At 40.7% G+C, this 24,783-nt stretch overlaps 1 protein-coding gene across 4 annotated transcripts in view; it reads left to right on the forward strand.

The window, feature by feature from the left end:
• The window catches only part of CACNA2D3 (calcium voltage-gated channel auxiliary subunit alpha2delta 3), a 498,960-nt gene that overhangs the window by 216,252 nt on the left and 257,925 nt on the right, over positions 1–24,783 (forward strand). For all 4 annotated transcript variants that reach the window (XM_082209336.1, XM_082209333.1, XM_082209334.1 and 1 more), the window contains exons 6-9: positions 7,250–7,381; positions 12,217–12,277; positions 12,374–12,524; positions 22,227–22,301. In XM_082209336.1, coding sequence (XP_082065462.1) covers positions 7,250–7,381; positions 12,217–12,277; positions 12,374–12,524; positions 22,227–22,301 — 419 coding nt within the window. The remainder of the gene's footprint in view (positions 1–7,249; positions 7,382–12,216; positions 12,278–12,373; positions 12,525–22,226; positions 22,302–24,783) is intronic.

Raw genomic sequence — 24,783 nt, forward strand, 5'->3', positions numbered from 1 at the left:
AGAGTTTCATGTGAACCCCTTACGTTAGAAATCACTGGATCCTGAATGGAATGTGTTAAGTCCCTGAGCCATGGGTGCTGTATTTCCTTACATACCAAATCCAAGAGAACAAGACAACATTGGTCTGATGGGGGCCTTGGAGCTTAGTTCTATGACTCTATGATCTCTGTCACCTTTCGGGGGGCATTGAAAAGTACCTTTGTGTAGTCTAGTGCCTTGAGTTTGGCACACATGCTTTAGCCAGGGGCTTTTGTGAGGGATGGGAGAAAAGTTGCTGCAGCCATTTCCAGATTGGTGCAGCAGAGAATCCCAAAGGTTGGTACCCATGGGATTTTGATCCTATGAATGTGAAACCTTCAAGTATGCCCTTGGTGCAAAACACCCTGCTTCTGGGATTTCTGCTGGCTGCTGCCAGCATTGTGTCTCAGCCATCACAGGCAGCTTGGGGACTCCGCTATGGCAGAGCCATTCCACCAGTGGTGCTCTTTCCACCAGCAGAAGCTGGAAGAGAGGAGGGTGTATGTTGTCCTATAGTACCCTGTGGCTGAAAACAGGCTATTCTACATGAAATGCCCAATGTGGAAGCAGCACTAGAAGCAGAGAATCTGAAACATTATGTTAATGAATAAACTCACTTGTTGAAGGTATCTTTGGAAATGAGAATCTGAGCAACATAATTTTTTCAAGGTAAATTAGACTTTGTTTCTACAATACTGGATCCAGGCAAGACCTGGATAAATTTTAACACAAGATTTGTTAGATATGATGTAAGGTTCCATACCTGGCATGGTGAAACTAAACTGATATTATTAATGGGTTCTGCAGAGCTCCTTGGCTGGGCTCCACTGCCTGAACGCTGTTGCAAGTTGCTTGAGCCAGGGGGAGAGAGGGAGTGGGGAATATAGAGTCTGGGTTAAGGGGACTTCGGTATGTCTGACTAACACATGCACACTCTGAAGATCTTAAACCATGTGGGGAAGGTGATCATTTAATATACCCTTGCCAGGAGCGCAACAACAGAAGTGGGCTGTTCTTTCAGAGCCCTCTAGCTTTTTAGGCAGGCCAGATCCCAAACCCACTCTGCCCAGCTAGTCTAATTTTGCTCAGGACTCTGGCTCCATCCCTGATATATGTTGTGAAGCTCATAAGCAATTTAATGCGAAATGAAATCTGTACCCAGATGAATTCAAAACGTTGGTATAGTTTTTGGATGGGAAACAAAAATTAGGCTGAAAATAACTCCTTATCACCATTCGAGGCTACTTCCCATGCTAACAATTGCATCAGAGAAGCACTCCCACAAATCACTTCTCTGTCAACATTTGCAACATGGGGAGGATTTATTAGCCTGTCTACAAATGAGACAGACATGAACATGCTTAACTATTCCCAGATTCTTGGCATATCTGTGTTTGTCTCAGGAGTAAACACATAAACTGTCTCCATACTGTAATTTTAGCCACAGAATATGGGCAAATCAGTCTGGGAATCAGGTCTCAGGAGCAAATCATTAGAGTTTCATCTCCACAGAAAGTGGTATCATGATGAGGCTAGGAGGTCATGGGTGATTTTCACATATGATGTCTGATTAGTCTGGAGGATACAAGATTGAGGGGAGACATGATCACTGTCCTCAAAATATTTGAGGGGTTGGCATGCAAAATAGCAAGGCTTGTCCTCTGTGCCTCCAGAGGCAGGACGAGAAATAACAAGGAAATAGACTTTGGCTAAGCATTAGGAGAAACCTCCTAACAAGAACTGTTTGACAGCAGGAAAGACTGCCTTGGGAGATAGTGAGTTTTCCTTCACTAGAAGCATATATGCAGATGCTCAGAATCATAGTTTTAGAGTTGAATGGGACCATGAGGGTCATCTAATCCAGACCCCTGAAGGACAGGAATCTTTTGCCCAGTGTGGGGCTTGAACCCATGACCTCATCCTCTGAGCTACTGACTGAGCTACTTAGGTCCTGCTTGCAGGCTTGCCATCAATATCTGGTTGGACACTGAGAGAGCAGGATGGACCACTGACCTGATCCAACAGGATCTCCTCATATTCTTATGGATGTAATTGCATCCTGCACTGAACAGGAAATTGGACTACATAACTTCCAGCTGTCCCTTCCAGCTCCAACATTCTGTAATAATTTAGGCACCCTTTAAATAGCGAGGAGCACCCTAGTTTTTTGGGGAGTGAGGGGGCACAATGATGGAACCAGTGATTATAAGCTTTCAAAAGCACAGTTGTATTAAGGCAAAACAGGGCTACTCTGAATGTGAAGAATACAACTGTCTAGCATTATTCTTACAGTGTTCTTGGAGTGCATGGTAGCAACTAGTGCTACCTACTGCTGAAACAAAAGAGATGGGGGCGTGGGGACACAGATGCCAGCCACGAATAAAGCCGATCTTGATTAAGTGCTTTCCCAGGTCATCCAGGGGCTGTCTATGTAAAACTCCAGATGTTCAGGCAATTCACAGTGAACTGGAGACATTTCTAAAACTTATGCTACTGATTCCTGTGAGCGTATGTGCAGCTGTGCATAGCTTCAGCACATTCTGATGCCTTAAAACCTGGCTGTATGCAGCGCTGTCACAGTTTGCCGCATACATCAAAATCATCTTGATGAAGTATGTCTGGACAACATAGTCTGCCAATTTATCCAGACTCATGAACATTACAAATTTGTGTCTGGGCAATAATTAATTCTGTTCCATTTCATGCTGCAATTAGAACAAAAAGCACGTGAACTCTTAAACTTTCTTATTTCCATAGCCTAGCAATAAACCCTAGTTTCCACAGAAATTTAAACGCTATTTTGAACACACACACACACACACACACACACACACACACTGCAGATAGTCATGCAAAAGGTAAAGGTAAAGAACCGCTGGACAGTTAAGTCCAGTCAAAGGTGACTATGGGGTTGCGGTGCTCATCTTGCTCTCAGGCCGAGGGAGCCAGCATTTGTCTGCAGACAGCTTTTCGAGTCATGTGGCTAGCATGACTAAACCGCTTCTGGTGCAACGGAACACCGTGAAGAAAGCCAGAGCGTATGGAAACGCCATGTATCCTGGAGATGACAGATGTCTCCCTTTTCTCCAAGTTTTCTCCCAAAATCTCCCTGTTTTGGCCTTGACTGGTAAGAGCTGGCCAGGTATGGGTTTGTGGGAAGGGGAGACTACTACTCTCCAGCCCCTGTTAAAACTGATCTGCTTGTAAACTCTTCATTGTATATCTCTTTGTGGATAGTAGGTGTGTGATACTTGAGTTAGACTATCTGGAATTTAAGGCATATTATTTAGAAATATTCCTGCCAACCTAGCAGTTCGAAAGCACATCAAAGTGCAAGTAGATAAATAGGTACCGCTCCAGCGGGAAGGTAAACGGTGTTTCCGTGCGCTGCTCTGGTTTGCCAGAAGCGGCTTAGTCATGGTGGCCACATGTACGCCGGCTCCCTCGGCCAATAAAGCGAGATGAGCGCCGCAACCCCAGAGTCGGTCACGACTGGACCTAATGGTCAGGGGTCCCTTTACCTTCACCTATTTAGAAATATGCTTTATTTTGACAGACCTATCTTTTGGAATGCATAATGCTTGTGGAAACGGGGCTTTGCCCACCATTAGATGATGATGATGATGATGATGATGATGATGATGATTGTCATCATCATTATTATAACTGTCCTTCATCCAAATATTTCAAGGTGGTTCACAAGATAAAAATGCAAGGTAAAAGCACAAAATAAATAGTTAAAACAAACACATTTAAATGGTCATAGAATATTAATCAGCTGAAGAAATATAAGAGCCAAGAAGTGTTATCTCTGAGCTTTCTTTTCCCTTTGTACATTCCATGGTATTGCATTTGTTCTGGCTGAATGCAGTCTTTGTCTCAGCTCTACCTTTTAGGGTCAATAATATCTATGACAACAACTTAATTGCTACATGCATTTGGACAATTATATTTCAGATTCCTGTCAGTGTACCTGTTTGTCCACAGGCACTGTTTATATTAAATATCAATAAAGAACCTGATAGCAACTGCAGAAATGGCACTAAAACAAATTGTACATTGCCACATATGTCTTATCAAAAGGGTGAAAGGAGAAAGCTTCCGGGGGTTTTTTATTGCAAAGGTTGTTGCCAGGAAACTTCTCTGAAAAAGGCTAATCAAGAGAGGCCTTTAAAGGACTGACAGAGAAGCGAAATATATTTGCTGGCTTCTGATTTGCTTTAAATTTGCTGGCTTCTGATTCTATTCCATGAAAGAAGGAGGATGATCTCCGCCCTGCTTTGCATTATTGCTGCTCCCAAAATAATTTACACATTTCACATCTAAGTAGTAGAGGATACAGAGTACCCGTAAGATTGAGAAAATGTTTCAGATAAAGCAGTGACAATTTAAGGAATTCATGGAAGTGGAATATAGAATGAATAGTGAAGTCTTCTGCATATTGTTATAAGAGCTGCTGTGAAATTCTAATCATGACAAATGGTTAGGATTTTAATAGTCTTTTTCAACATCATCTTTTACATACCCAGGAGGCTTGATCTCCATATTCTACAGGTTGAGTAGGTATAATCTGGTCATTTTAAGAGTCAATGTAATCCAGAGAATATAGAACTTGACTTGGTCATGTTCTATGGACTTGGATCTGTGTTCATTCTCTGGCTTGGAAAATGATTTATTGGATAGCCTAGGGTAAATTATCCTTCCCCTAGGTAATCTTTTTTCCACTTACATTTTGAAATGTTCACAGGAAACCAGCCAATAGTTTCCATTTCATTTATTTTAAAAAAAATATAGCTTGTTTTCAGTTATTTTGATTCTTAGGGTAGGTGACAGCAAAATAATAACACAAGTAGGTTTATAAAAATGCAATGATGAAATTTTAAAAGTAAGCAATTATAGCCTACGAGTAGCACAAGAATCAAAAGCAAAGCAAAGCAAATGTAGCTTCCTCATTTCCCTTATCCATTATAAGCTTGTTTAAAAAGAAGCATCTTTGCAGCTATCCTAAAAGGCCCAAGCAGATAGAAGTGGCTTTCTTTTTCAGGTGAGAAGCCACCACCCAAAACCCCCTGTTCTACACAGAGGTCATTTTACATCTAGTGTCAGTGGCAGCAACAAACATTTCCGCACTCCAGCAGCAGCATTTAAAACTACAGTAGCGTGAAAGAGAAATCTTCCTACCTGCTCCATTGTTAGATAAATGGTGGGCTGTTTCCCTTGTGTAGGGAAGTGGAATGGAAAAGCCAAAATTGTTGGCTTTCTTCCCTTTTGCAAGAGAGCAGAGGCAGGTGAACCATGCACCCCTTTCAGTGAAAGACAAAGTCAAAGACCTTTGGTCTCAGCTTCCCGAGGTGAGAAATATGGCAGCTGTTTCCCTCCAAAACACTTTTGTGTGGCCATGGTGCTGCTATGAGAAAAGAAAACACAAGGGCGATCCCCTCACATCCAAACATCTTATGCTGTCCCAGCATGGGTAGAGGGTATTCTTCTTGAGAACCACCACAAACTCTTAATGTCCTCAATTTGGCTTCAACTTCCTAAATGTAAAGTTTGGTGCTTTTAGTGATTAGTGATTTAGTTTGCTGTGGTAAGTGTGATTAAAGTAACAGGGAAAATATTTCATTACCTTATTTATTTTAGTATTGAAACAACCTGGCTTCAGCATTCTGTACCAGCTGCAGTTTCCAAATCAATCCCAAGGGAAGCCCCACATGGAGTGCATTACAGTAGTCCAATTGTGAGGTGACCAGTTCATGAATCACAGTGACTAAACCAGGCTTCCTCAACCTCGGCCCTCCACATGTTTTTGGCTTACAACTCCCATGATCCCTAGCTAGCAGGACCAGTGGTCAGGGATGATGGGAATTGTAGACTCAAAACATCTGGAGGGCCGAGGTTCAGGAAGCCTGGACTAAACTATGGCTATATGGGAAAGGGCATAGTTGGCAAACAGAACTACGCTGATAACAGGTGCTTCTCACCACAGAGCTTACCTGAGCCCCCAGTGAGAGAGAATGGATCTAGGAGCGTCCCCAAACTGTGTGCCTGCTCTCTCAGAGCGACTTTTTCAACTCCTCAGTTCCCAGACCTGGGTACATCTGTAGTGCATAAGATTGAAAATTTGGCTGTTGTGCTTCAACTAATAAAAATTGGTAGTTTTTGTCTTTCCAAACTGATGATCCCTGACCTCTTAGCCCGGTTTTATTTCAGCTAGAACAATAGTTCCTGTCCAGGATATCTCTGGTATTGTTGGTTTTAATTTTTCATGCCCTCCCATATTTAGAAAAGCATGCCGCTCAAGGGAGACACGTCTTTTAAACAAAGTCTGCTCTGTTTTAATGAACAGCATGTGCTTGTAAATATAAATATTTAGATGAAAGCTTAGTTCAAAGATATGTAGCTCAGACAATTTTGCTGCTCCCTCCTCTCCTAGTGTTTTCCTCGATGAATGTTAGTGCAGAAAACAATTCACCTCTTTTCCACTCCATTAAAATTACCCCATTAAACTAAGCCGATTGAGATCAACCATTATTTTACACGTCATTGGAACTACTGTACTGAACGCTTGGGCATGTGTTTCTCTGCACTGACATTGAGGAATTTTAAAGTGTCTCCCCCTCCCGATAGTTATTTTTTAAAATGACTTTTAAAACCTTTGGCTAGATTGCTATAAGAATCTTTGTCAGTTTCCCTCACCCCGCCAACCCACAGTCATGTCCACAGAAGGAAGATGGCAGGATTCCCGAGGACGTGCTTTATGGGAAGCTGGGTGCAGCACTAGGGCTGTTGGCAGACCAACTCTGCATTACAAAGATTTCTGCAATCATGACATGAAGGCTGACAACATTAATCCTGCCATATGGAAATCCCTTGCAGATGATCGCAGTACCTGGAGACAGTCAGGTCATGTATCCACAGCAGTGACCAGAGGAGGAATGACCACTGGGAGGAGCACAGAAAAAAAACACGCCGCAGTCTTCCTCTAGCAGCAATATTGGGCACCTTGATCTGCCCCACCTGCAATAAAACATGTCTCTCCCATTTCGGTCTCTACAGCCATAGCAGGTGCTGCTCTCCAACAGCTTGACTTTACCCCTTGAAGGTGTGCTCTTCCATTTTCTTTCAAGGCAGGCAGATGCCAACACACAACTTGCAGCTGCTGGGGAAGGTGTTCTTGGATGCTAATTACCCAACCAAAGTTCTCTCACACCTTCTCCTCCTTCTTTTTCAGATCCTGCTATTGTGAACGGAGTCTTTTGGTCTGAATCATTAAACAAAGTGTTTGTTGACAACTTTGACCGTGACCCTTCCCTTATATGGCAATATTTTGGAAGCGCAAAGGGCTTTTTTAGGCAATACCCAGGTAAGAAGACATTTTGGGGAGGGGAATTGATTCCCTCCACCCTGGTAAGAGCCTTCTCTGTTCATTTTTTTATTTTTATTTTTGCTTTTGTTAGTGAAGTAGCTATGGTACTGTATGGACAGTACTTGGCTGGAGTAAATTATTGCTCTTTGAAAAGGAAGATACACATTCTTGGCTTACTGTGTTCCAGTGAACTGACCCTTTCTTGACTCACCCTTCTGCTCTCCTTCCATCCTCTGCTTGTACTGAGTAGCAGAATCACATATGCCAAGGTATTGCTGGCATATCCCTTCTTGTGAACTGCTTCCTGGACTTAGGATCAGAGCAATTCATTCCAAGTTGAATTTGTTCTGAGTGTAGGCATCATTAGCTCAGGCATATACTCCAAGACCTTCTGAAGCAGCAAATAGTCTTCTTTTTTTTTCTTGGAGGAAGGAAACAGCTGAAACCCTTAGGATATCGCTCCTACTGCAGCAACATTTGAATTTTTAATAGAAAGGAAGTTTTAATTTTGCTTGGGAATTTAGAAAGCATGACTTGAGGCTGCAGTAGTGCTGACACCGCAGCTGTGGCAATAAAAGCACATAAGTAAAAATAATGATGTTAAACAGATAATTTTAGAGCACTTTAACTGTTTCCTGGTTTTCTTACATACAGTTAATATGAGCACCATTTCTTCTCTGCTGTCAAATATTTATTTTGCTAGCTGTTTTGATTGGTGTTTGTTCAAAAGGATGAAGCATTAGTAATGTGTTTTATTTTGCAGCCATTTATATCAAACAGAAATATGCAGTGCAATTATAGACTATGAGTGCTGTCAAACTTAGACTTAAAATTGCAAAAGCGTTGTTGGAAACATTAAAAAAAAGTACTGTATTTTCTGCAGAAAGGCTAAAACCAGATTAAGCAAGGAAAATAATACTGGATGGCATTGTGATGCTAATGTGTGGGTGTTGTGAAAAACTTGTTTGCTTGAACAGCACCAATCTCACAACAAACCATCCTATCTTGTGATAATAGAATGGCTTTGAGTTGATAACTCTGTGTGTCCTCCTTTCAATAATTTGCAATTAAATCTCTGGAAATCCAGATCACAGTAACGTAAGTTCTGTGGCTTTCATTCTAAGGATTTATGTGCTGGAGTTACTTTTTTTTTTTTAATATCTCGGAAAGTACATAGGAAACACAGCTCTAAATTTCTCCTCAGTTCTGAATTCACTTGCTGACCATGGGCAAATATTATTCCTTAGCCTCAGTTTCTCATCTGAAAATTTTGATTACTAGGGGCTTACTGCAGAAGGTTCCCATAGGTACAAATAAGTTATTTAGAACACCTTGGCATTCTAAAATGAAATTATTTATATTGGACACGATCCAACCAAAATTAAGCATTTTTTTTTTTAAAAAACTATGTAGTTCAAGTGTTAAGTGGTTGCTTAAAATTATTGTGATTTAAAAACATTTTGGCTGGATCATGTCTAGTATAAGATTGCTAATGAATGGGAACTCTCTCATTGTTAATGATTCAGGCTGGAACACAGAAAGCCACTTTATGCTGAGTCAGATCCTTGGTCCTTCTAGCTCAGTACTACGTCTAGCTCAATATTGTCTGCTCTAACTGGCAGTGTCTTTCCAGGGTTTTAGGCAGGTGATACCATGGATTGAACTTAACACCTTTTGTGTGCAAGGTAGATGCTCTACCACTGAACCACGAACCTTATCCAATCCAGATATTACACTAAACCATTGTTAAGGAAGCTGAACAATGTTTAGTTTTATATTTGATTTAACAAATATTCTGACAAACCAGAGTCAGAACCAATGGTTTCAGCAAACTATGATTAATCATGTGTCTTAATTGGTAAACCATAATTATAGTTGTTGCTCAGCCTCCTGAGACTGCTGCATGGGAAGATGGGAGAGTGCTGAACAGCTGGAAAATGAAAGCCAGTACGGCTCATGCACATATTTGGAAATTCAAACCATGGTTTAGATTGGGGTTGGACAATCAGCAGCCCTAGAGATACATACGACTCCTGTTGTAATTTCATGTGACCCTTGGACTAATTTCATAAGCCCCCTGCAGATGATCAGTTCAAACATCTGGTAAGAGCTGTCTGTTTCAACTGAGTGGTTGGGAGGGAGGAAAAGAAGTGGTCCTTTCTACAGCTGTCTTCATGCCTCCCACTGCTGGCATGTGTGGCTCTCACAGATGGCCCTCCAGGGAATGTATCCTCAATGGGAAAAATGACTGCTCACCTCTGTGTATTTATTTATTTAAGAAAATTATACAGACAACAAAACGAAGAAGTCTTAAGTTTGCATGGCCTTCTACCAATAAGAAATAATAATAACTATTGCAGTAATGAAAATACACACCTCTGTGTTATATTTACTCTAGATTTATCCACCACCTTCCATGCCCAAAGTCTCCTCAGAGCATCAATATACCCTGTGTTTAGTTTATACCGGATGGGGCCATTGTTACAAGAGCTCACCGTACTCTTTCCCTGGGCTTGTCCTTTGTCCTCCTTTCTGCCCCTACTGTTCCACTAATATCCTGTTATAGGCTCACTATTGGGACTTTGTTCCCCTACTATTCTATATGTGAGAGCTCGCCTCCCATCTTATTTGAATGCTGCTTTAGAGGGCACCACACTCTTATCTCTGAGCCTATAAGGTGCTCACCCTACAAGGGAAATGTGTCCTTATGGTTCCTTTCACTCTGCTTCTGGTCCACTCAGCTTTCACCTTTCTGATTCCTCATCAGGCCTATGCCTCCCATTCAGTGTTTCTGCTTTATTTCTGAATGCTGAGGGGAACAACACCATCACCGCTGCCTCTTCACACCTGGTTTAGGTTCTAAGCATGATGTCTGAATGGAATAGCATTAATAATCAGTATTTCAGAAGTGGAATCTAATTCCCTTATTATTTGTCTGAAGTTTGAATTGAACTCCAGAGTAGGATTATAATGTATTCAAATTACATCCGCAGAGTTTAATCCCAAATTATTGCTTGGAGTTGAACTACACGTTCAGGCCTCCTGGAACTATATAACTTGGGCATAAATTGTGAGGTCACATGTTTGAATGCCCCATCAAAAATTCCCAGCATTTAGAAAAATTCTTGTCAGCAGGAAGACTAGGCGTTTCTTCCTGCCATGCTTTCAAGGTACTTTCAAGGAAGAGAGTTTCTGACATTGGGAGCATTCAGATATTTGTTTGTAGCCTGAAGACAACTGTATCTCATGCTTTTCTGTATGTGTAGTTTGGCTCTTAGCTAGCCCAACAATCAAAACAATATTCATCCTAAATAGTTTCAGTTTAAAAAGTCACATATTAAAGGCAATGTTGGCCTAGAACATTTTGCTACCTGAAATAGATCCCAAATGAGGCCAACACAACTTGCAGCACCAAGCAATACATCTTGCTTTCTTCTGTTCCAGGGGCACACACACTCTCTCCCCCCCCCCACATTCTCCCAATGGAGTCAGGCAGATTTCAGACCATGTTTAATTTCATATATGTAATAATTTCCAGGGGTCATTTTCAGTTGTTGATTCTTGTTGGGAAACAGCTGCTGTGGAACTTTTACTCAGGTGCCCAGAGTCTGGTGCTCAAAAACATGGAGGTAATTAATGGGGAAAGGAACAGTCAGCAAACATACTAAGCCATAAATATCAAGACCACAGCTCCCCCAGCACCTGTCTTGGAACTCTCTTACCATCCTTCAGTCCCTTCGGCGTCTTCACCCCTCCCCTGGGAAGGCAGGTCCTTCTTCGTCCTGTGGATTATCAGGAAATTCATTTGGCTTCATACTTTAAAAACAACAACAGCCATATTGGCAGTCATCTTGAATTTGATGTAGAACCTCATTGTTAGATCAATCAAAATTCAGTTTCAATATCTCATCATACATAAAATCCAGCCTCAGTGGCTAAGGCTACTTGAACTGCCTACAAGCAATAAAAATGTACCTGTTTTAATAGCACTCCCTGAGCTGGGTTGCTTCACTGTGCTGCATGACAGAGCCAACCCAGATTAAAGCTTTCTAACATTGCTCTTTAATTCAGTTTTTTGGGACTGAGTCCTTAACCTGGCAGATTTCACTTCCTTGCAGTGTTATTTCCATTTCTTTTACATTTTGACACCGGAAAGCACCACAGTTCAGTCAAGCAGGAAATGTGTTTGATTATTCTCTAGTTGATATCCACATGTCACTAGGAAGGATCAAATATGGTTCTAATTACTCTGTGATCAATGATAAAAACACTCACGAATTCATCCCATAAGTTGCAGCCCTTAATGCCATTATTAGAGTGTGGTTAATTCTTTTCCTCCATCATGACTTGAATACCAAGTAGTAACAGTAACAGTGAATAAAAATGACAACGGTAATGTCCTTTAACATACTTTTCTATGATCCACTAATCAGAGACATTACCTCAGTATGATCGTAGGATCTGTACCAAAATGTCTGGACACCCAGCCTGTGAGTAATACCATTAGGCATGATGACAATAATCACTGTTGGCAAGTTAGTTTAGAGGAGGAACGTTGGCACAACATGGCCCTGCCAGTTCCCGTCTTCGAGCATATTGAGTATCTTAATCACCCTGTGAAAGACACTAACTGTGTTGTGGGAATGGCCTTTGTTCTAAAGTCAGTTCTGAGGAATTCTGCAATGTAGCTATTTCAATTATCATTCCCCACCCCAACAAAGAAAAAGCATTTTGCCAGTCTGGACAGTGAATAAGAATACCAGACTTCTCTTTCAAACTTTGAAACATAAAAATTTGTTTTTGCTATACTGCCCTGTTTCTTCTCTCTCCAGGAATTAAATGGGAGCCAGACGAAAATGGAGTCATTGCATTTGATTGCAGAAATCGAAAATGGTAGGTCACAGCTGTCCACTAAAACTTTCAGGGGGGGTCAGGAGCTACAATCTCGTAAGTTCAATTTATACTGCCCTCCTTCCCCTGTTTATCCAGGTATATCCAGGCAGCCACTTCTCCCAAAGATGTAGTCATTTTAGTGGATGTCAGTGGCAGCATGAAAGGACTCCGCCTGACAATTGCAAAGCAGACTGTGTCGTCCATTTTGGATACTCTGGGAGACGATGATTTTTTTAACATAATTGCTGTGAGTATGTCTAACTTTCTGCTTAATTATTTTCCCCTATTTCCCCTCCCCCTTGATATGGAGACTACACAGGGATTCAAAGGATAAGAGATGAAGACAGTGTGTAAGATCATGGATAATACCAAATCTCTAGAAATAGAGACGTGCCAGAGCCCAAGTCTGCCTAGAAAACTCATTTGTTTACACACACTTTTCACAGATATGGCAAAGTTAGATCTGGGCTGTACCACTGTAGTTAGGACCCAAATAATTCTCCTTTAGTAAGAACCATTCAACTTTCTATTGGACTCCCTTGTGAGGTTGTGAAAGTTTTAAAGCAGAGGTTGGATGGCCATTTGTCATGGATACTTTAGTTGAGATTCCTGCATTGCAGGGGGTTGGACGATATGGCCTTCCGAGTCCTTTCCAACTCTACAGTTCTGTGATTCTGTCTTCAGAGCAACATGCTCTTCCATTCCAACCTATCTGCAGGTTGCAGAAGTTTGGTTTTCTATTTTAGTTTTGGGAAACATAAATGCAAGAGTATTAAGAACTGTGCTATCCATTGAATGGGTTAAACCACAGAGCCTAGGACTTGCTGATCAGAAGGTTGGCAGTTTGAATCCCCGTGACGGGGTGAGCTCCCGTTGCTCAGTCCCTGCTCCTGCCAGCCTAGTGCAAGTAGATAAATAGATACCACTCTGGCGGGAAGATAAACGGCGTTTCTGTGCGCTGCTCTGGTTCACCAGAAGCGGCTTAGTCATGCTGGCCACATGACCTGGAAGCTGTATGCCGGCTCCCTCGGCCAATAAAGCGAGATGAGCGCTGCAACCCCAGAGTCGGTCACAACTGGACCTAATGGTCAGGGGTCCCTTTACCTTTACCTATCCATTGAACTGAATGTGGATACCCATTGGTGTTTCATGTGTGTCAAACTTGTGTTCAGCTACGCACATTAATATCAAATGGTATAACGGCACCTAGACTCCAAACATACTGTATATTTAAGAGATAACAATGTTAGGAAATAGTATCTATCTTATTAATCGGCAATTACTCACTACATTATTATTACCAGAAGCTTACATAATAGCAAAGTGTAATTGCATTCTCTATCAGGAAAGGTTTGTTATTATTAATAATCTTATTAATCTGTATGTTTATTTATCTGTAATTGCTCACTACATTAATATCACTAGAAGCTCAAATAATAGGAAAGCCTAATTGCATTCTCTATCAGCAATGGTTTATTGCCCAACAAAAACTCCAGTAAATAAGTTTCAGAGACTAAATGTGTCAACCTAATTATCAAAATATTTAAATAGGTGCATTTGGTGGTTAATCATGAGGTTAATAAGTAGTTATATTCTGTATGTTTTTTAAAAAAATACAAATTAGTGTATTTTAAGAAAATACTTTCCTTATCTATAAACCCTACCACCATCAATATTTACTATTGGGTTGTTGTATTTAGAGAGCAAGAGTCAGTTGGTTGAAACTGCATGATTTTTGCTCTGAGTTCCTACTCCTGTTAGGAAACTTTGGCCATTTGCTTTGGATTACAACTTCCATCATCCCTCAACATTGGTTGTGCTGGCTGGGGCAGATGGGAAATGGCGTTCCTGCCCTACTCTGTCATTTACACCCCTATTTTCAAGTAATGTGATGCAATAAACCTTATTTTTCTCCCATCTTCTTGCTACCTGCTTTGATGCAATAGATCATTCTGTTGTCCAAGAGAAGCTTTAAAACATACTGTGAGAAAACATTGCTCCAGTTGTTGCTTATTCAAGAAAGGCAGAAAATATAACCAGGAAATGGGTGTTCTCCTGTGTTTCCCAGCTGTGGTTGTTGGGAGGGCATGGATGGGTAAGCTCAAGACAGGCCTAAAGCATTTTTCTGCCTCAGAGTAGAAAAATGGCGCCCTTCCCAACCACAGCCTTTGCTCCCAAGGCCGACAAACTTATTTTGGCAACTGAGGCAGAAAACCCCATGCAAACTTTCCCCGTCTGTAAAAAAATACAGCAAGAATAAATTTAATAGCAAATTGCTGCCCCTTTTTTCATAACACCCAAATTCAGCTGCTTGAGAACAGGCCCTTAATGTAAGCTGCTTTTGAGTTACATGGTAAGAAAAGCAACCAACAAATAGATTAAATAAATAAAATACATAAAAAACTTAGTCTTGTCTACCTTAACCAACAGTGACTTTCCAGGGTTTTGGACAGGAGACTTTCCTAGCCCTGCATTGAGAACCTAGGGTTTAAATCTGGTTTCTTCTGTATGCAAAACATTGAGATACAGGCCCCCTCAGAAAAGTAATATAATAATAATTTATTATTTATACCCCGCCCATCTGGCTGAGTTTCCCCAGCCACTCTTGGCAATTCCCAATTGAGTGTTAAAAACAATACAGCATTAAGTATTAAAAACTTTCCTAAACAGGGCTGCCTTCAGATGTATTTTAAAGATAGAATAGCTGCTTATTTCCTTCACATATGAAGGGAGGGCATTCCACAGGGCGGGCGCCACTACCGAGAAGGCCCTCTGTCTGGTTCCCTGTAATCTCACTTCTCGCAATGAGGGAACCGCCAGAAGGCCCTCAGCGTTGGATCCTTAATGAAACTTCTTTATCACTTGAAATCCCCCTTGTACAATGGAGCCCCCTTAGGTGTGATTTTCAGAAATGCTCAGCCTGCTTTCACTTTCTGAAATCCCTTCTGTCTTCAAGCACATTATATAATAAATTTGGGAAACTGTTTTTTCCCCTCAAAATCTCTCTGTCTTGCATAGCAATAGTTTAGGTTATCTTTTCAATCATCCGTGCATAGAATCATGTCTATAGTTCTCATTATCAACAATGCGAGTACACATGATCATAATTAAAAATTTAATAAACTCTTAAAATTATTGTAATTGAATACTGAAAAATAGTTCAGTGATACAGATAAATGGGTTATTTTCCAGATATGTATTGGCTTCATTTCATCCTCTGATAATTTATGTTTCTAAATAGACCCATGAATAAATGGCACACAAATGTCCAATGCAGACCTTTCCAGAGTATAAACATAAAAAGATAATGTACCAAAAAAATCATTGTCGCTTTCACGGGTAAGTTATTGCAAAATCTATCTAAAATTGATGGACTAGATGATTGAATTACAAAAAGAACTGTTAAACAATGCACTTGATTTTGTGTGGCCTAAGTTAAAATATAAGGTCAGATCATCAGTGCATGAACAGAGATGTCTGTAGTAAGAAAAATAGACATTTTCTCCCAGTCTGCTTTGAAGTAAAATACTAAGTCAAGCGTTAAATTAACAATATTATCATAAAAAGCATAGTGCTAATTCTGTCTGGGGCTGAAACCTGGGGACAATGCTTTTATAGAAATATGAGTTTGCCATTAAATTAACAACACCCTGGCTGGGATGGAAATTTTAATTCAATTAAAGATTTTCAGCAGTATCATAGCAACTTTTATGGCAGGAGAAAAATATTACTTCTTCAAAATATTACTTCAGCATTATTGTCTTATCATTTTGAGGAGGAAGGACAATATGGTTGACCTTAGAGATCCATCACAGTTGCTCATTTTAATATATGCAAGATAGTCCTGTACTAACTAGAAAAACTATGTGGAAGGTGCCCAGAAAGGAGGAGATGATTGCAAATTGCCTTCCTGTTTCAGAGCAGAAGGATAGTCATAGGAAATGAACTACTGGGAATGTGCTGTAGTTCATTGATAAAGGTTATGGCTAACGAGCAGAAGGTCTCAGGTGTAATCCTTGGTAGCTTCAGCTAGGACTGGGTAATAAGACCTGTCTGAAACTCTGGAAAACAGCTATCAGTGAAGATCAGTCTTTCCCAACCTGATTCCAGATGTTTTGGACTAGAATTCCCATCAGCCCCAGCCAGCAAGACCAACAAGCATTTTAGTCCAACAACATATTGAGGAGGACACCAGGTTGTGGAAGGCTGATGTAGACAATACTAAGCTAAATGCATCAGTGTTAAAGACTGCTTCCTGTGTAGCATTGAAAACGGACTACATATAAACTTCCCATAAATTGAGTTAATTGTCCCATACCTTGTCCCATGCTATCTAAGCCAATTGCCCGAGACTTGGGCAGACATATTTCCTTCCGGAAATCTTTTAAACTGGAGGTGCTATGTGGAGACATTGTCATCTCTGAACAAGGGAATTGTCTGAATAATATATATTCTTTGTATAACCAAGCCTTGTGTTTTTATCACAATGTGCACAATTTTAACTCTTATTGTGGCTTGACCACTGCATGAGAAAAGGGGGACAAATAAAGGGGAATGGAGGAGTTATCAGATCAGAAGCAGAGTGTGGTGAAACACAGGGGTGACAGCAGAGGAGCAGAAGTCAGAGATCTTGGATGTGAAGCATGAGAGAAATGAGAGGGAAAGGGCCAAAAAAACCATGAGATGCTGTGATTTACAGAAGTTGGTGGCAAAATAAATAAATGAAATATGCTGTGTCATAAAGATGTTTGTAGTGAAACATCCTGTTACTAAGGCAAAAAGAATGTGGGCTGGTCAGACTAATACTGTACAGCACAGGAATTTCATCAGCCATGAATTCTGGATGTTAGTCACACAGCAAAGTTCTTTATTGAACTTTAAATTTGGTGATCCCTTATTTAGCCCCATTGGAAGCTTGTATGCTGAATAGTGGGAGATATATATATATATATATATATATATGCAGGTTTTGGTGTCTTCGGGTGTCTTCCCGTGTAAGAGTCGGGGTGTCTGTGCGACGTTTCGACGAGGTCTCACTCGTCATCTTCAGGCTGGTGCTTTCGGCTTCTTGTTACTGGAACAGAGCAGAATCTGGTGTTTGAGTTCCTATAAATACTGTTGAGGGGTGTGGTGTATAGCCTCCAACGTTCTGGGTAGAGAGGAAGTTCCTAGATTAGTGTGCCTTTTCTTCTTTTGTTCCTTAATTACTTGAGGGATATCTTGGGTGATTTCATGAGTGATATTCTGAATACCACTGGGTGGGTCATTAAGTGTAGATTAGTTGCTAAAGCTTTCGTGTCTTGACCTCTTGAGCTTGTGAAGAGTTTTTCTGAGAAGATGGCTGTGCTGCATTTATTTGGGGGGGTTGTATTTGTCTACAAAATCTCGCTAAATTTCTCGCTAAGCAACTTCAGCCCTATGCAGAATCCATCGCTTCACACGTTACTAACTCCTTCCAGTTCATAGAAACAATAAAGAAGCAATACCTACATCCCGATGACCTACTTGTGAGCTTCGATGTTGTATCTCTCTTCACTCAAGTACCCATTAATGAAGCCTTGACAGCCATTCAAAACAAATACAACCCCCCCAAATACATCCTGGACCTGACCAACCACTGCCTAACCAACACGTACTTCATCCACAATGGACAAAGATACAAACAGATAGAAGGAGCACCTATGGGATCACCCCTCTCACCGGTCATCGCAAATTTGTACATGGAACACTTTGAAACCAATGCTTTAGACAAGTCAGAACACAAACCCAAACTTTGGCTCAGATATGTTGACGACACCTTTGTAATTTGGCCACACGGGAAAGAAAAACTAGATAGCTTCCTCACACATCTCAACAGCCTACACCCCAAAATACAATTCACTATGGAAATAGAAGACAACAACCAACTCCCCTTTCTTGACGTCCTAATCTACAAAAAACCTGATGGCTCCCTAGGACACACTATCTACCGGAAAAAAACACACACCAACCGCTACTTACATGCACAATCACACCACCACCCTGCACAAATAAACTCCGTAGCCAAGACTCTCATCTCCAGAACCAAACGCCTGGCTGACAAAGACCACTTGACAACTGAGTTACAGAATCTCTCAAATGTGTTAATCGCCAATGGATACCAGAAAAACAGGGTTACGAAGCTAATCCAAAAAGAAACACCCCCCAAAAACCAAGACACAGAAGAAAACAATGGCATGGCCCTCCTTCCTTATATCAAGGGCACTACAGACAAAATCAGCAAAATCCTCCATAAACACAATATCAAAACAGCCTTCTGCACCAACCAAAAAATAGCCAATATCCTCAGAAACCCAAAAGACAAAATCCAGCTGGAAAACCAAGGGGTCTATGAAATACCCTGCAAAGTCTGCCCAGCCACGTACATTGGACAAACAAACAGACGAATAAATGCACGTATCGCAGAACACAAGAATGCCGTCAAAAAAGAAGAAAAAACTTCCTCTCTTTTCCAACACATGAAAGAAACAGGACACGAAATTAATTTTGCAGATTCCAAATTGCTCTTTAACATGGAACATCACCACAAGAGAATAATCATGGAAGCCATCGAGATAGAGAAACACCCTCACAACATGAACAAGCGTGACGACACGTCCCGCCTGCCAGACATCTGGAAATTAGCCCTCCCCACAAAAACCGACACCAGAACCAGAGGCACACAGAACGCCGTCACCAATCAACCACACCAGACCCAAACCCAGACCCTCTCCACAGACATATTACAGACTCCATCCAGTAGCCAAACTATAGTGGCACCTCCGGATGCTGCACCCCCCTGCAATCCCTACACAGATCTGGCTGGCACAAGGCACAAAACCACAGCTCGCCCCTATACACGAAGCCAAGCCAGAGCACAACTAAATGCAGCACAGCCATCTTCTCAGAAAAACTCTTCACAAGCTCAAGAGGTCAAGACACGAAAGCTTTAGCAACTAATCTACACTTAATGACCCACCCAGTGGTATTCAGAATATCACTCATGAAATCACCCAAGATATCCCTCAAGTAATTAAGGAACAAAAGAAGAAAAGGCACACTAATCTAGGAACTTCCTCTCTACCCAGAACGTTGGAGGCTATACACCACACCCCTCAACAGTATTTATAGGAACTCAAACACCAGATTCTGCTCTGTTCCAGTAACAAGAAGCCGAAAGCACCAGCCTGAAGATGACGAGTGAGACCTCGTCGAAACGTCGCACAGACACCCCGACTCTTACACGGGAAGACACCCGAAGACACCAAAACCTGCATTCCTGTACCCGTGAAAATCTACGAAAGCATATATATATATATATATATATATATATATATATATATATATAGTAAGTATGCACTGAAGAGAATATCCTTGCAGGGTTTTAAAAAATGTACCATGGGTGAAAGAGGCTAACAATTGCAGTAATATTATTTTATTTTTAAAAATAAGGGATGAATCGTAAAGACTGGTGTGAAAAATAATGCAGTCATTAAAGGGTAGAATATGAAACCGGCTTAAACTGTGGTTCAAAGGACCCTTTGCCAATATTCTTTGGAATTTGTTTGCTTTGTTTCGTAAAGTTTATTTTTCACACACAAGCTACCTCCACAGAATCCACAGACTGCTATTTACACTCCCAAAAAGCAGTTTGGGGAATTGATGTAGGAAGGGCAAATGCAGCTGCTGTGTGCATTCTAATTCCCCCTTAAAATATATAAATCCCCAGACTGCTTTTTGAACTTTGCTGAGTTTGAAGAGCAGTTTGGAAAGTTTTATTTTCTGGGTGGCCCCTGAAAAGAACAATCTCCCCAAGTTCAGTTGAGTGAACTCCTCTTTGATCTGTATTTTTTATTTAAAAGAGATGATGGTCTTCACAAGGTGTTTCAATATAGAGGTCCTTTTTATGAAAGAGACATAGAGAACAATGATGTGTGGATGTTAACTGGGTTCAGAAACTTCCAGAATCCTAAGATGTCCACAAACCAATCTACCATAAGATATATAAGAAATATATTTTGCAAACAGGATATCTTTAAAATTTAAAAATACCTATGGGTATTTTTAAAACAAATTATAATATCCCCAATTTCAGTAAATGGGGTTGTGCAGAAAGTGGCCGCCAAACATGACTGCACCAAAGGGATGAGCATCTGAATTCAGACTGTTTTATTAATAGGAGATTAGTATTCCGTAATGGTTGACATGGTCCAGATTAAACACCCTTGCCTGTGTGCCAGGGTAATTAATTAAGGATTATCAGAGAGCATTGAACTGTCCATATGAGTGATGGAGCAGATGTCCAAGATGGAGCAGATTGCAACCAGTGAGTGCTTAGCTTAATTGAGGAGAAGGCACAGCACAATAAACCAAGGATGCTCTCAGGCAATTCACTAACCATGCTCCCCCCTGCAGATGAATTCTTGCAACGCTGTCTTCGTTCCCATGTGATCATTAGGCTAAATGTCTGGTGGTTTCACCTACTGGTTGTGATTCTGTTGTCTCTCAGTGTCTGTGCAGAGTGGGAAAACAATCAGGTCCTCACAGCTACCATGTAAATTAAGTTATCAGGGGAGTGGAGAGACACATAAATTCCTTAGGATTAATTGATAATTTTTATACACCACCTCCCCCGCTTGGATCCTATGTTGCTCCTCCATTCACGAAATGCAGAATTTAATAGTTGTTGTTGTGATTTTAAATTTATACCCCTCCCAACAGGCTGGGTGGCTTCCAACACTCACTCAATTTTCTTCCCTGACCTTATACTGTACTCACCATTAATGTCTCATAACAATATAACAATAATAAGAATAAGAATAAGAATTTATTATTTATACCCCGCCCATCTGGCTGAGTTTCCCCAGCCACTCTGGGCGGCTCCCAATCGAGTGTTAAAAACAATACAGCATTAAATATTAAAAACTTCCCTAAACCCGGCTGCCTTCAGATGTTTTTTAAAGATAAGATAGCTACTGATTTCCTTCACATCTGAAGGGAGGGCATTCCACAGGGCGGGCGCCACTACCGAAAAGGCCCTCTGTCTGGTTCAAATGTAACAAATGTAACTGATCTGTAGTAAAGTCTTTACAACCTGAAAAAAGAGACAAGAGTCAGGTCCTCACATAAATATGCATTTGTACACCAAGAAAATATTGAATTAAAAATATTTTTTAAAGTAATAAAAAGGCAGACATTAGTAATAACAATCTGATCCAATGCAAAAAGTCATAATAACTTTGAAATAAACAACTTATATCAAATAAAGCAATATTCAACAATCCATTGGAATCTAACAGTAAACAGTAAAATTAAATATCAGCAAATAATAATTAAACAGTTTATGCTTATCATTACAATGAATAATTACTAAACTCTAATCAATAAAAACAACAGCAAGTCACAATGCATGAAATACCACAAACTACTCTGCCAACTTCTCCACCTGATATTCCCTGCACTTGCGTCTCACACCATTCCTAAGGGTTAATCAGCTCACAGGTGCAGATTTTCAAGAGGGGACAGCAGGCTGTAGAGCAAAGGGGGAGGCAGGACCACCCTTTTCTGTGAATATAAACTCTACTCACAGAAGCAAAGCTACAGTAGAAACCAATGGGCAGTGTCCTGATTTAAATATTTGTTAAGAGTTTGCTCACATGATGCAGAGAACTAGTATCATCCACATTTCAGCCAGGGCCTGACATGAATGGCACATTCAAATATACATGATGGGGTAGTTTCTGATCCATCCTTTTTGAAAACAAAGTCTATAAGGCAAAGACAAAGCCTTACGTGTTTGAAAGGAAACCATTGCATTTTATGTTGGTTTTGTGTCCAGATAAATCTTCTCCATTGTTTGCTTTCATTAACTTAGATCTTTCAAAGGCTTGTATTAAATGTTGAACCTTTTCCTCCCACCCGCTGTCTGTAGTACAATGAAGAACTGCACTACGTAGAACCTTGCTTGAATGGAACATTAGTTCAAGCAGACAGAGCCAACAAAGAGGTAAGAAATAATGGAAATTGTATGAAACAGCAAAGGCCATGCATGAGATGACTACCATGATTTCCTAATTGATGAAATCCCATTGTTTGATTGGATGCAATGTATGGTTCCTTTGCTCATTTAAACAACAGGCAGGTGTATGATGAGGCTGCATATGATCAGTGGAGATATCACTGAAGTGTGCCTCTTTCAGGTCAAGGAATGGACCTCAGGGGCTCCGTATTTCTCCTTTCAAAGGCAGGAGAGCATCTGAAATCCTGGAATTCTTCAGTGTTGAGGGGGCTGAGTGCAGAGTCGAGCATGGCTTCAGTAGCCGGCTCCTCCTCCTCCTGCCATGGAGCCAATCTGATAGAAGCCAAAGGAAGCTGGCTCATCTCTCCAGATGAATTTTGGCAACCCAATGCCAATGGGTTCCTGGCTTTTTATGTGGGGAAATACAACATTTTATAAAGTGGCTGGAAATGTTGCTCTGTTAGTGCCATACAAGGACCACACAAAAAAGTCCCATGATACAGGGTGTACTTCTTGCTTAAAATAGAATCTGTATCGGACAACCATAGCAATATAATAAGTATTGTTGGTTCTTTCGTAAAATTCCCGTCTATTATTGGACCAGTTTTAGTCTACGTACTTGGTATAAAATCCACCAATTTTTAGGCTTTCTTTTTAATCTGTTCACTGTGTGTTTCCAGAAACAGCTCCTCACTGTGCTCATTGCTGTAACAATATTACCAGGAACTTACCCAGTCTGCCAGAAGATAATTGCTTTCAGTATCAGAATGTAAGCAAAGTAAAGGGTGGTGCAGGCAATCAGATACACATGAAGTGGTCTGGAATACTTGGCAGCCGTGGAACATTTTAGCCGATGTCTTCATAACTGCAGCTAATGAGACTAGGAATGGTTTTGAGGCTTTCAGCAAACTAGGTGACTGTGTGGTGCATTAAAGTTGGGTGGAACTGACATCTGTTGTTGGAATCTGATACAAATGTTCAAGCTCACGGATTCCTTTCTTTGGGCACAAAGGGAAAAAGAGAAGAGCTAAACTTGAGCTTACATAAAAGTAAGTAGGCACTCCAAGCAGAAAGGGCCGTTGACAACAAGAACCTCAAATAGATGTGACCAATAAAGGGTTAAACAAGAGTGGGCTGCAGACTCTACTCTTGGCTCTCGAAACAAAGATCCCTGATTAATTCATTCTTTTTTCCTGCAGTCTAGAAGAGCCATTAGCTTCATTTCCCTAGATGGTCTTTGGAAAAAGCATTGTGGAGATTTGTGGTGAAGTGGTTGAAATCTCCCAAAGCATGTGGGGAGCCAAGCCGCTTCACACAAATGGCCCCCCACCACACATTTCTGTTTGAAATGGCCACCCATGTGGCAAGGTTACAGTATGAACTGAACCCAAGGTGAAGTTGTTACTCCTTCAACAACAAGTTTGATCTTGCAAGGTGTTGTTGGTCTCTGTTGGTTCCAGTATGGGCTGGCAGTGTCAAATAGCTACCTCAGCTGAACTGCCTGGGAAGGCTCTACTGATACTCTAAGAAACACAGGGAGCTGCCTTCTCAGACCGTTTGCCCATGTAGTCCAGTATTGCCTGCTCTGACTGGCAGAGGTCTCTCACATTACCCAAACTGTATAGACAAAATAAAAAAATTCCTTCCAGTAGCACCTTAAAGACCAACTAAGTTGGTCACACGAAAGCTCATACCAAGAACTAACTTAGTTGGTCTTTAAGGTGCTACTGGAAGGAATTTTTTTATTTTGACTATGGCAGACCAACACGGCTACCTATCTACTACTCAAACTGTATAGAGTTAGGCAAATTTCCATGGAAAGCAATGTGCTGAAATTTATGCCATTAATATGAGTAAGGGGGGGTAGTAATGACAAATGTTTCTAGATATATTGTGGCTTTATTTTACAATTGTTCTTAAACAACCCTGCGCTTTAGGTCCATGTATAGTTTTAAGAACGCTATGATTTTGTATCTTTCTTAATACTTCATTCGGTATTGTTTCTGGTGTTGTTGTTTTACCGTGTGATGCAGTCTCCTTTCTGCTTTTACGGATGTTACAGATATATATATATACATGTTTAAGATTTGGCTGATTATTTTTTTTAAATCATTCTTTTAGATACCACAGAAAAAAACGTAGACCATATTCTTAGCTTTACAGTTTGCGTGTTGATCTGAATTATTTTTGACAGATTGAATGTGCTGCTTTTGCCAACTGGTGTTAAGCAATGGTAAACTGACAGCTTGCTTAATGCCATTTTATTCCATTATGTACTTATTAATTAGTACTTGGTGCCACAGTAATTATACTATTGAATAGTCTGAAGATTAATTGCAGAAGCATCCTCTTGTAAAAACATGTGTCCTGTGATGGAAAATATCTTCTAGTTTTACCGCCTTCTTTGGGATGAAAAGAGGGGTGAAATATATTGTGTTCTGAAACCATACAAAGATGTTTGCCAAAGGGT

This window comes from Podarcis vaucheri, assembly GCF_965113315.1.
Source record: "Podarcis vaucheri genome assembly, chromosome: 2".
Lineage (NCBI taxonomy): Eukaryota > Metazoa > Chordata > Lepidosauria > Squamata > Lacertidae > Podarcis > Podarcis vaucheri.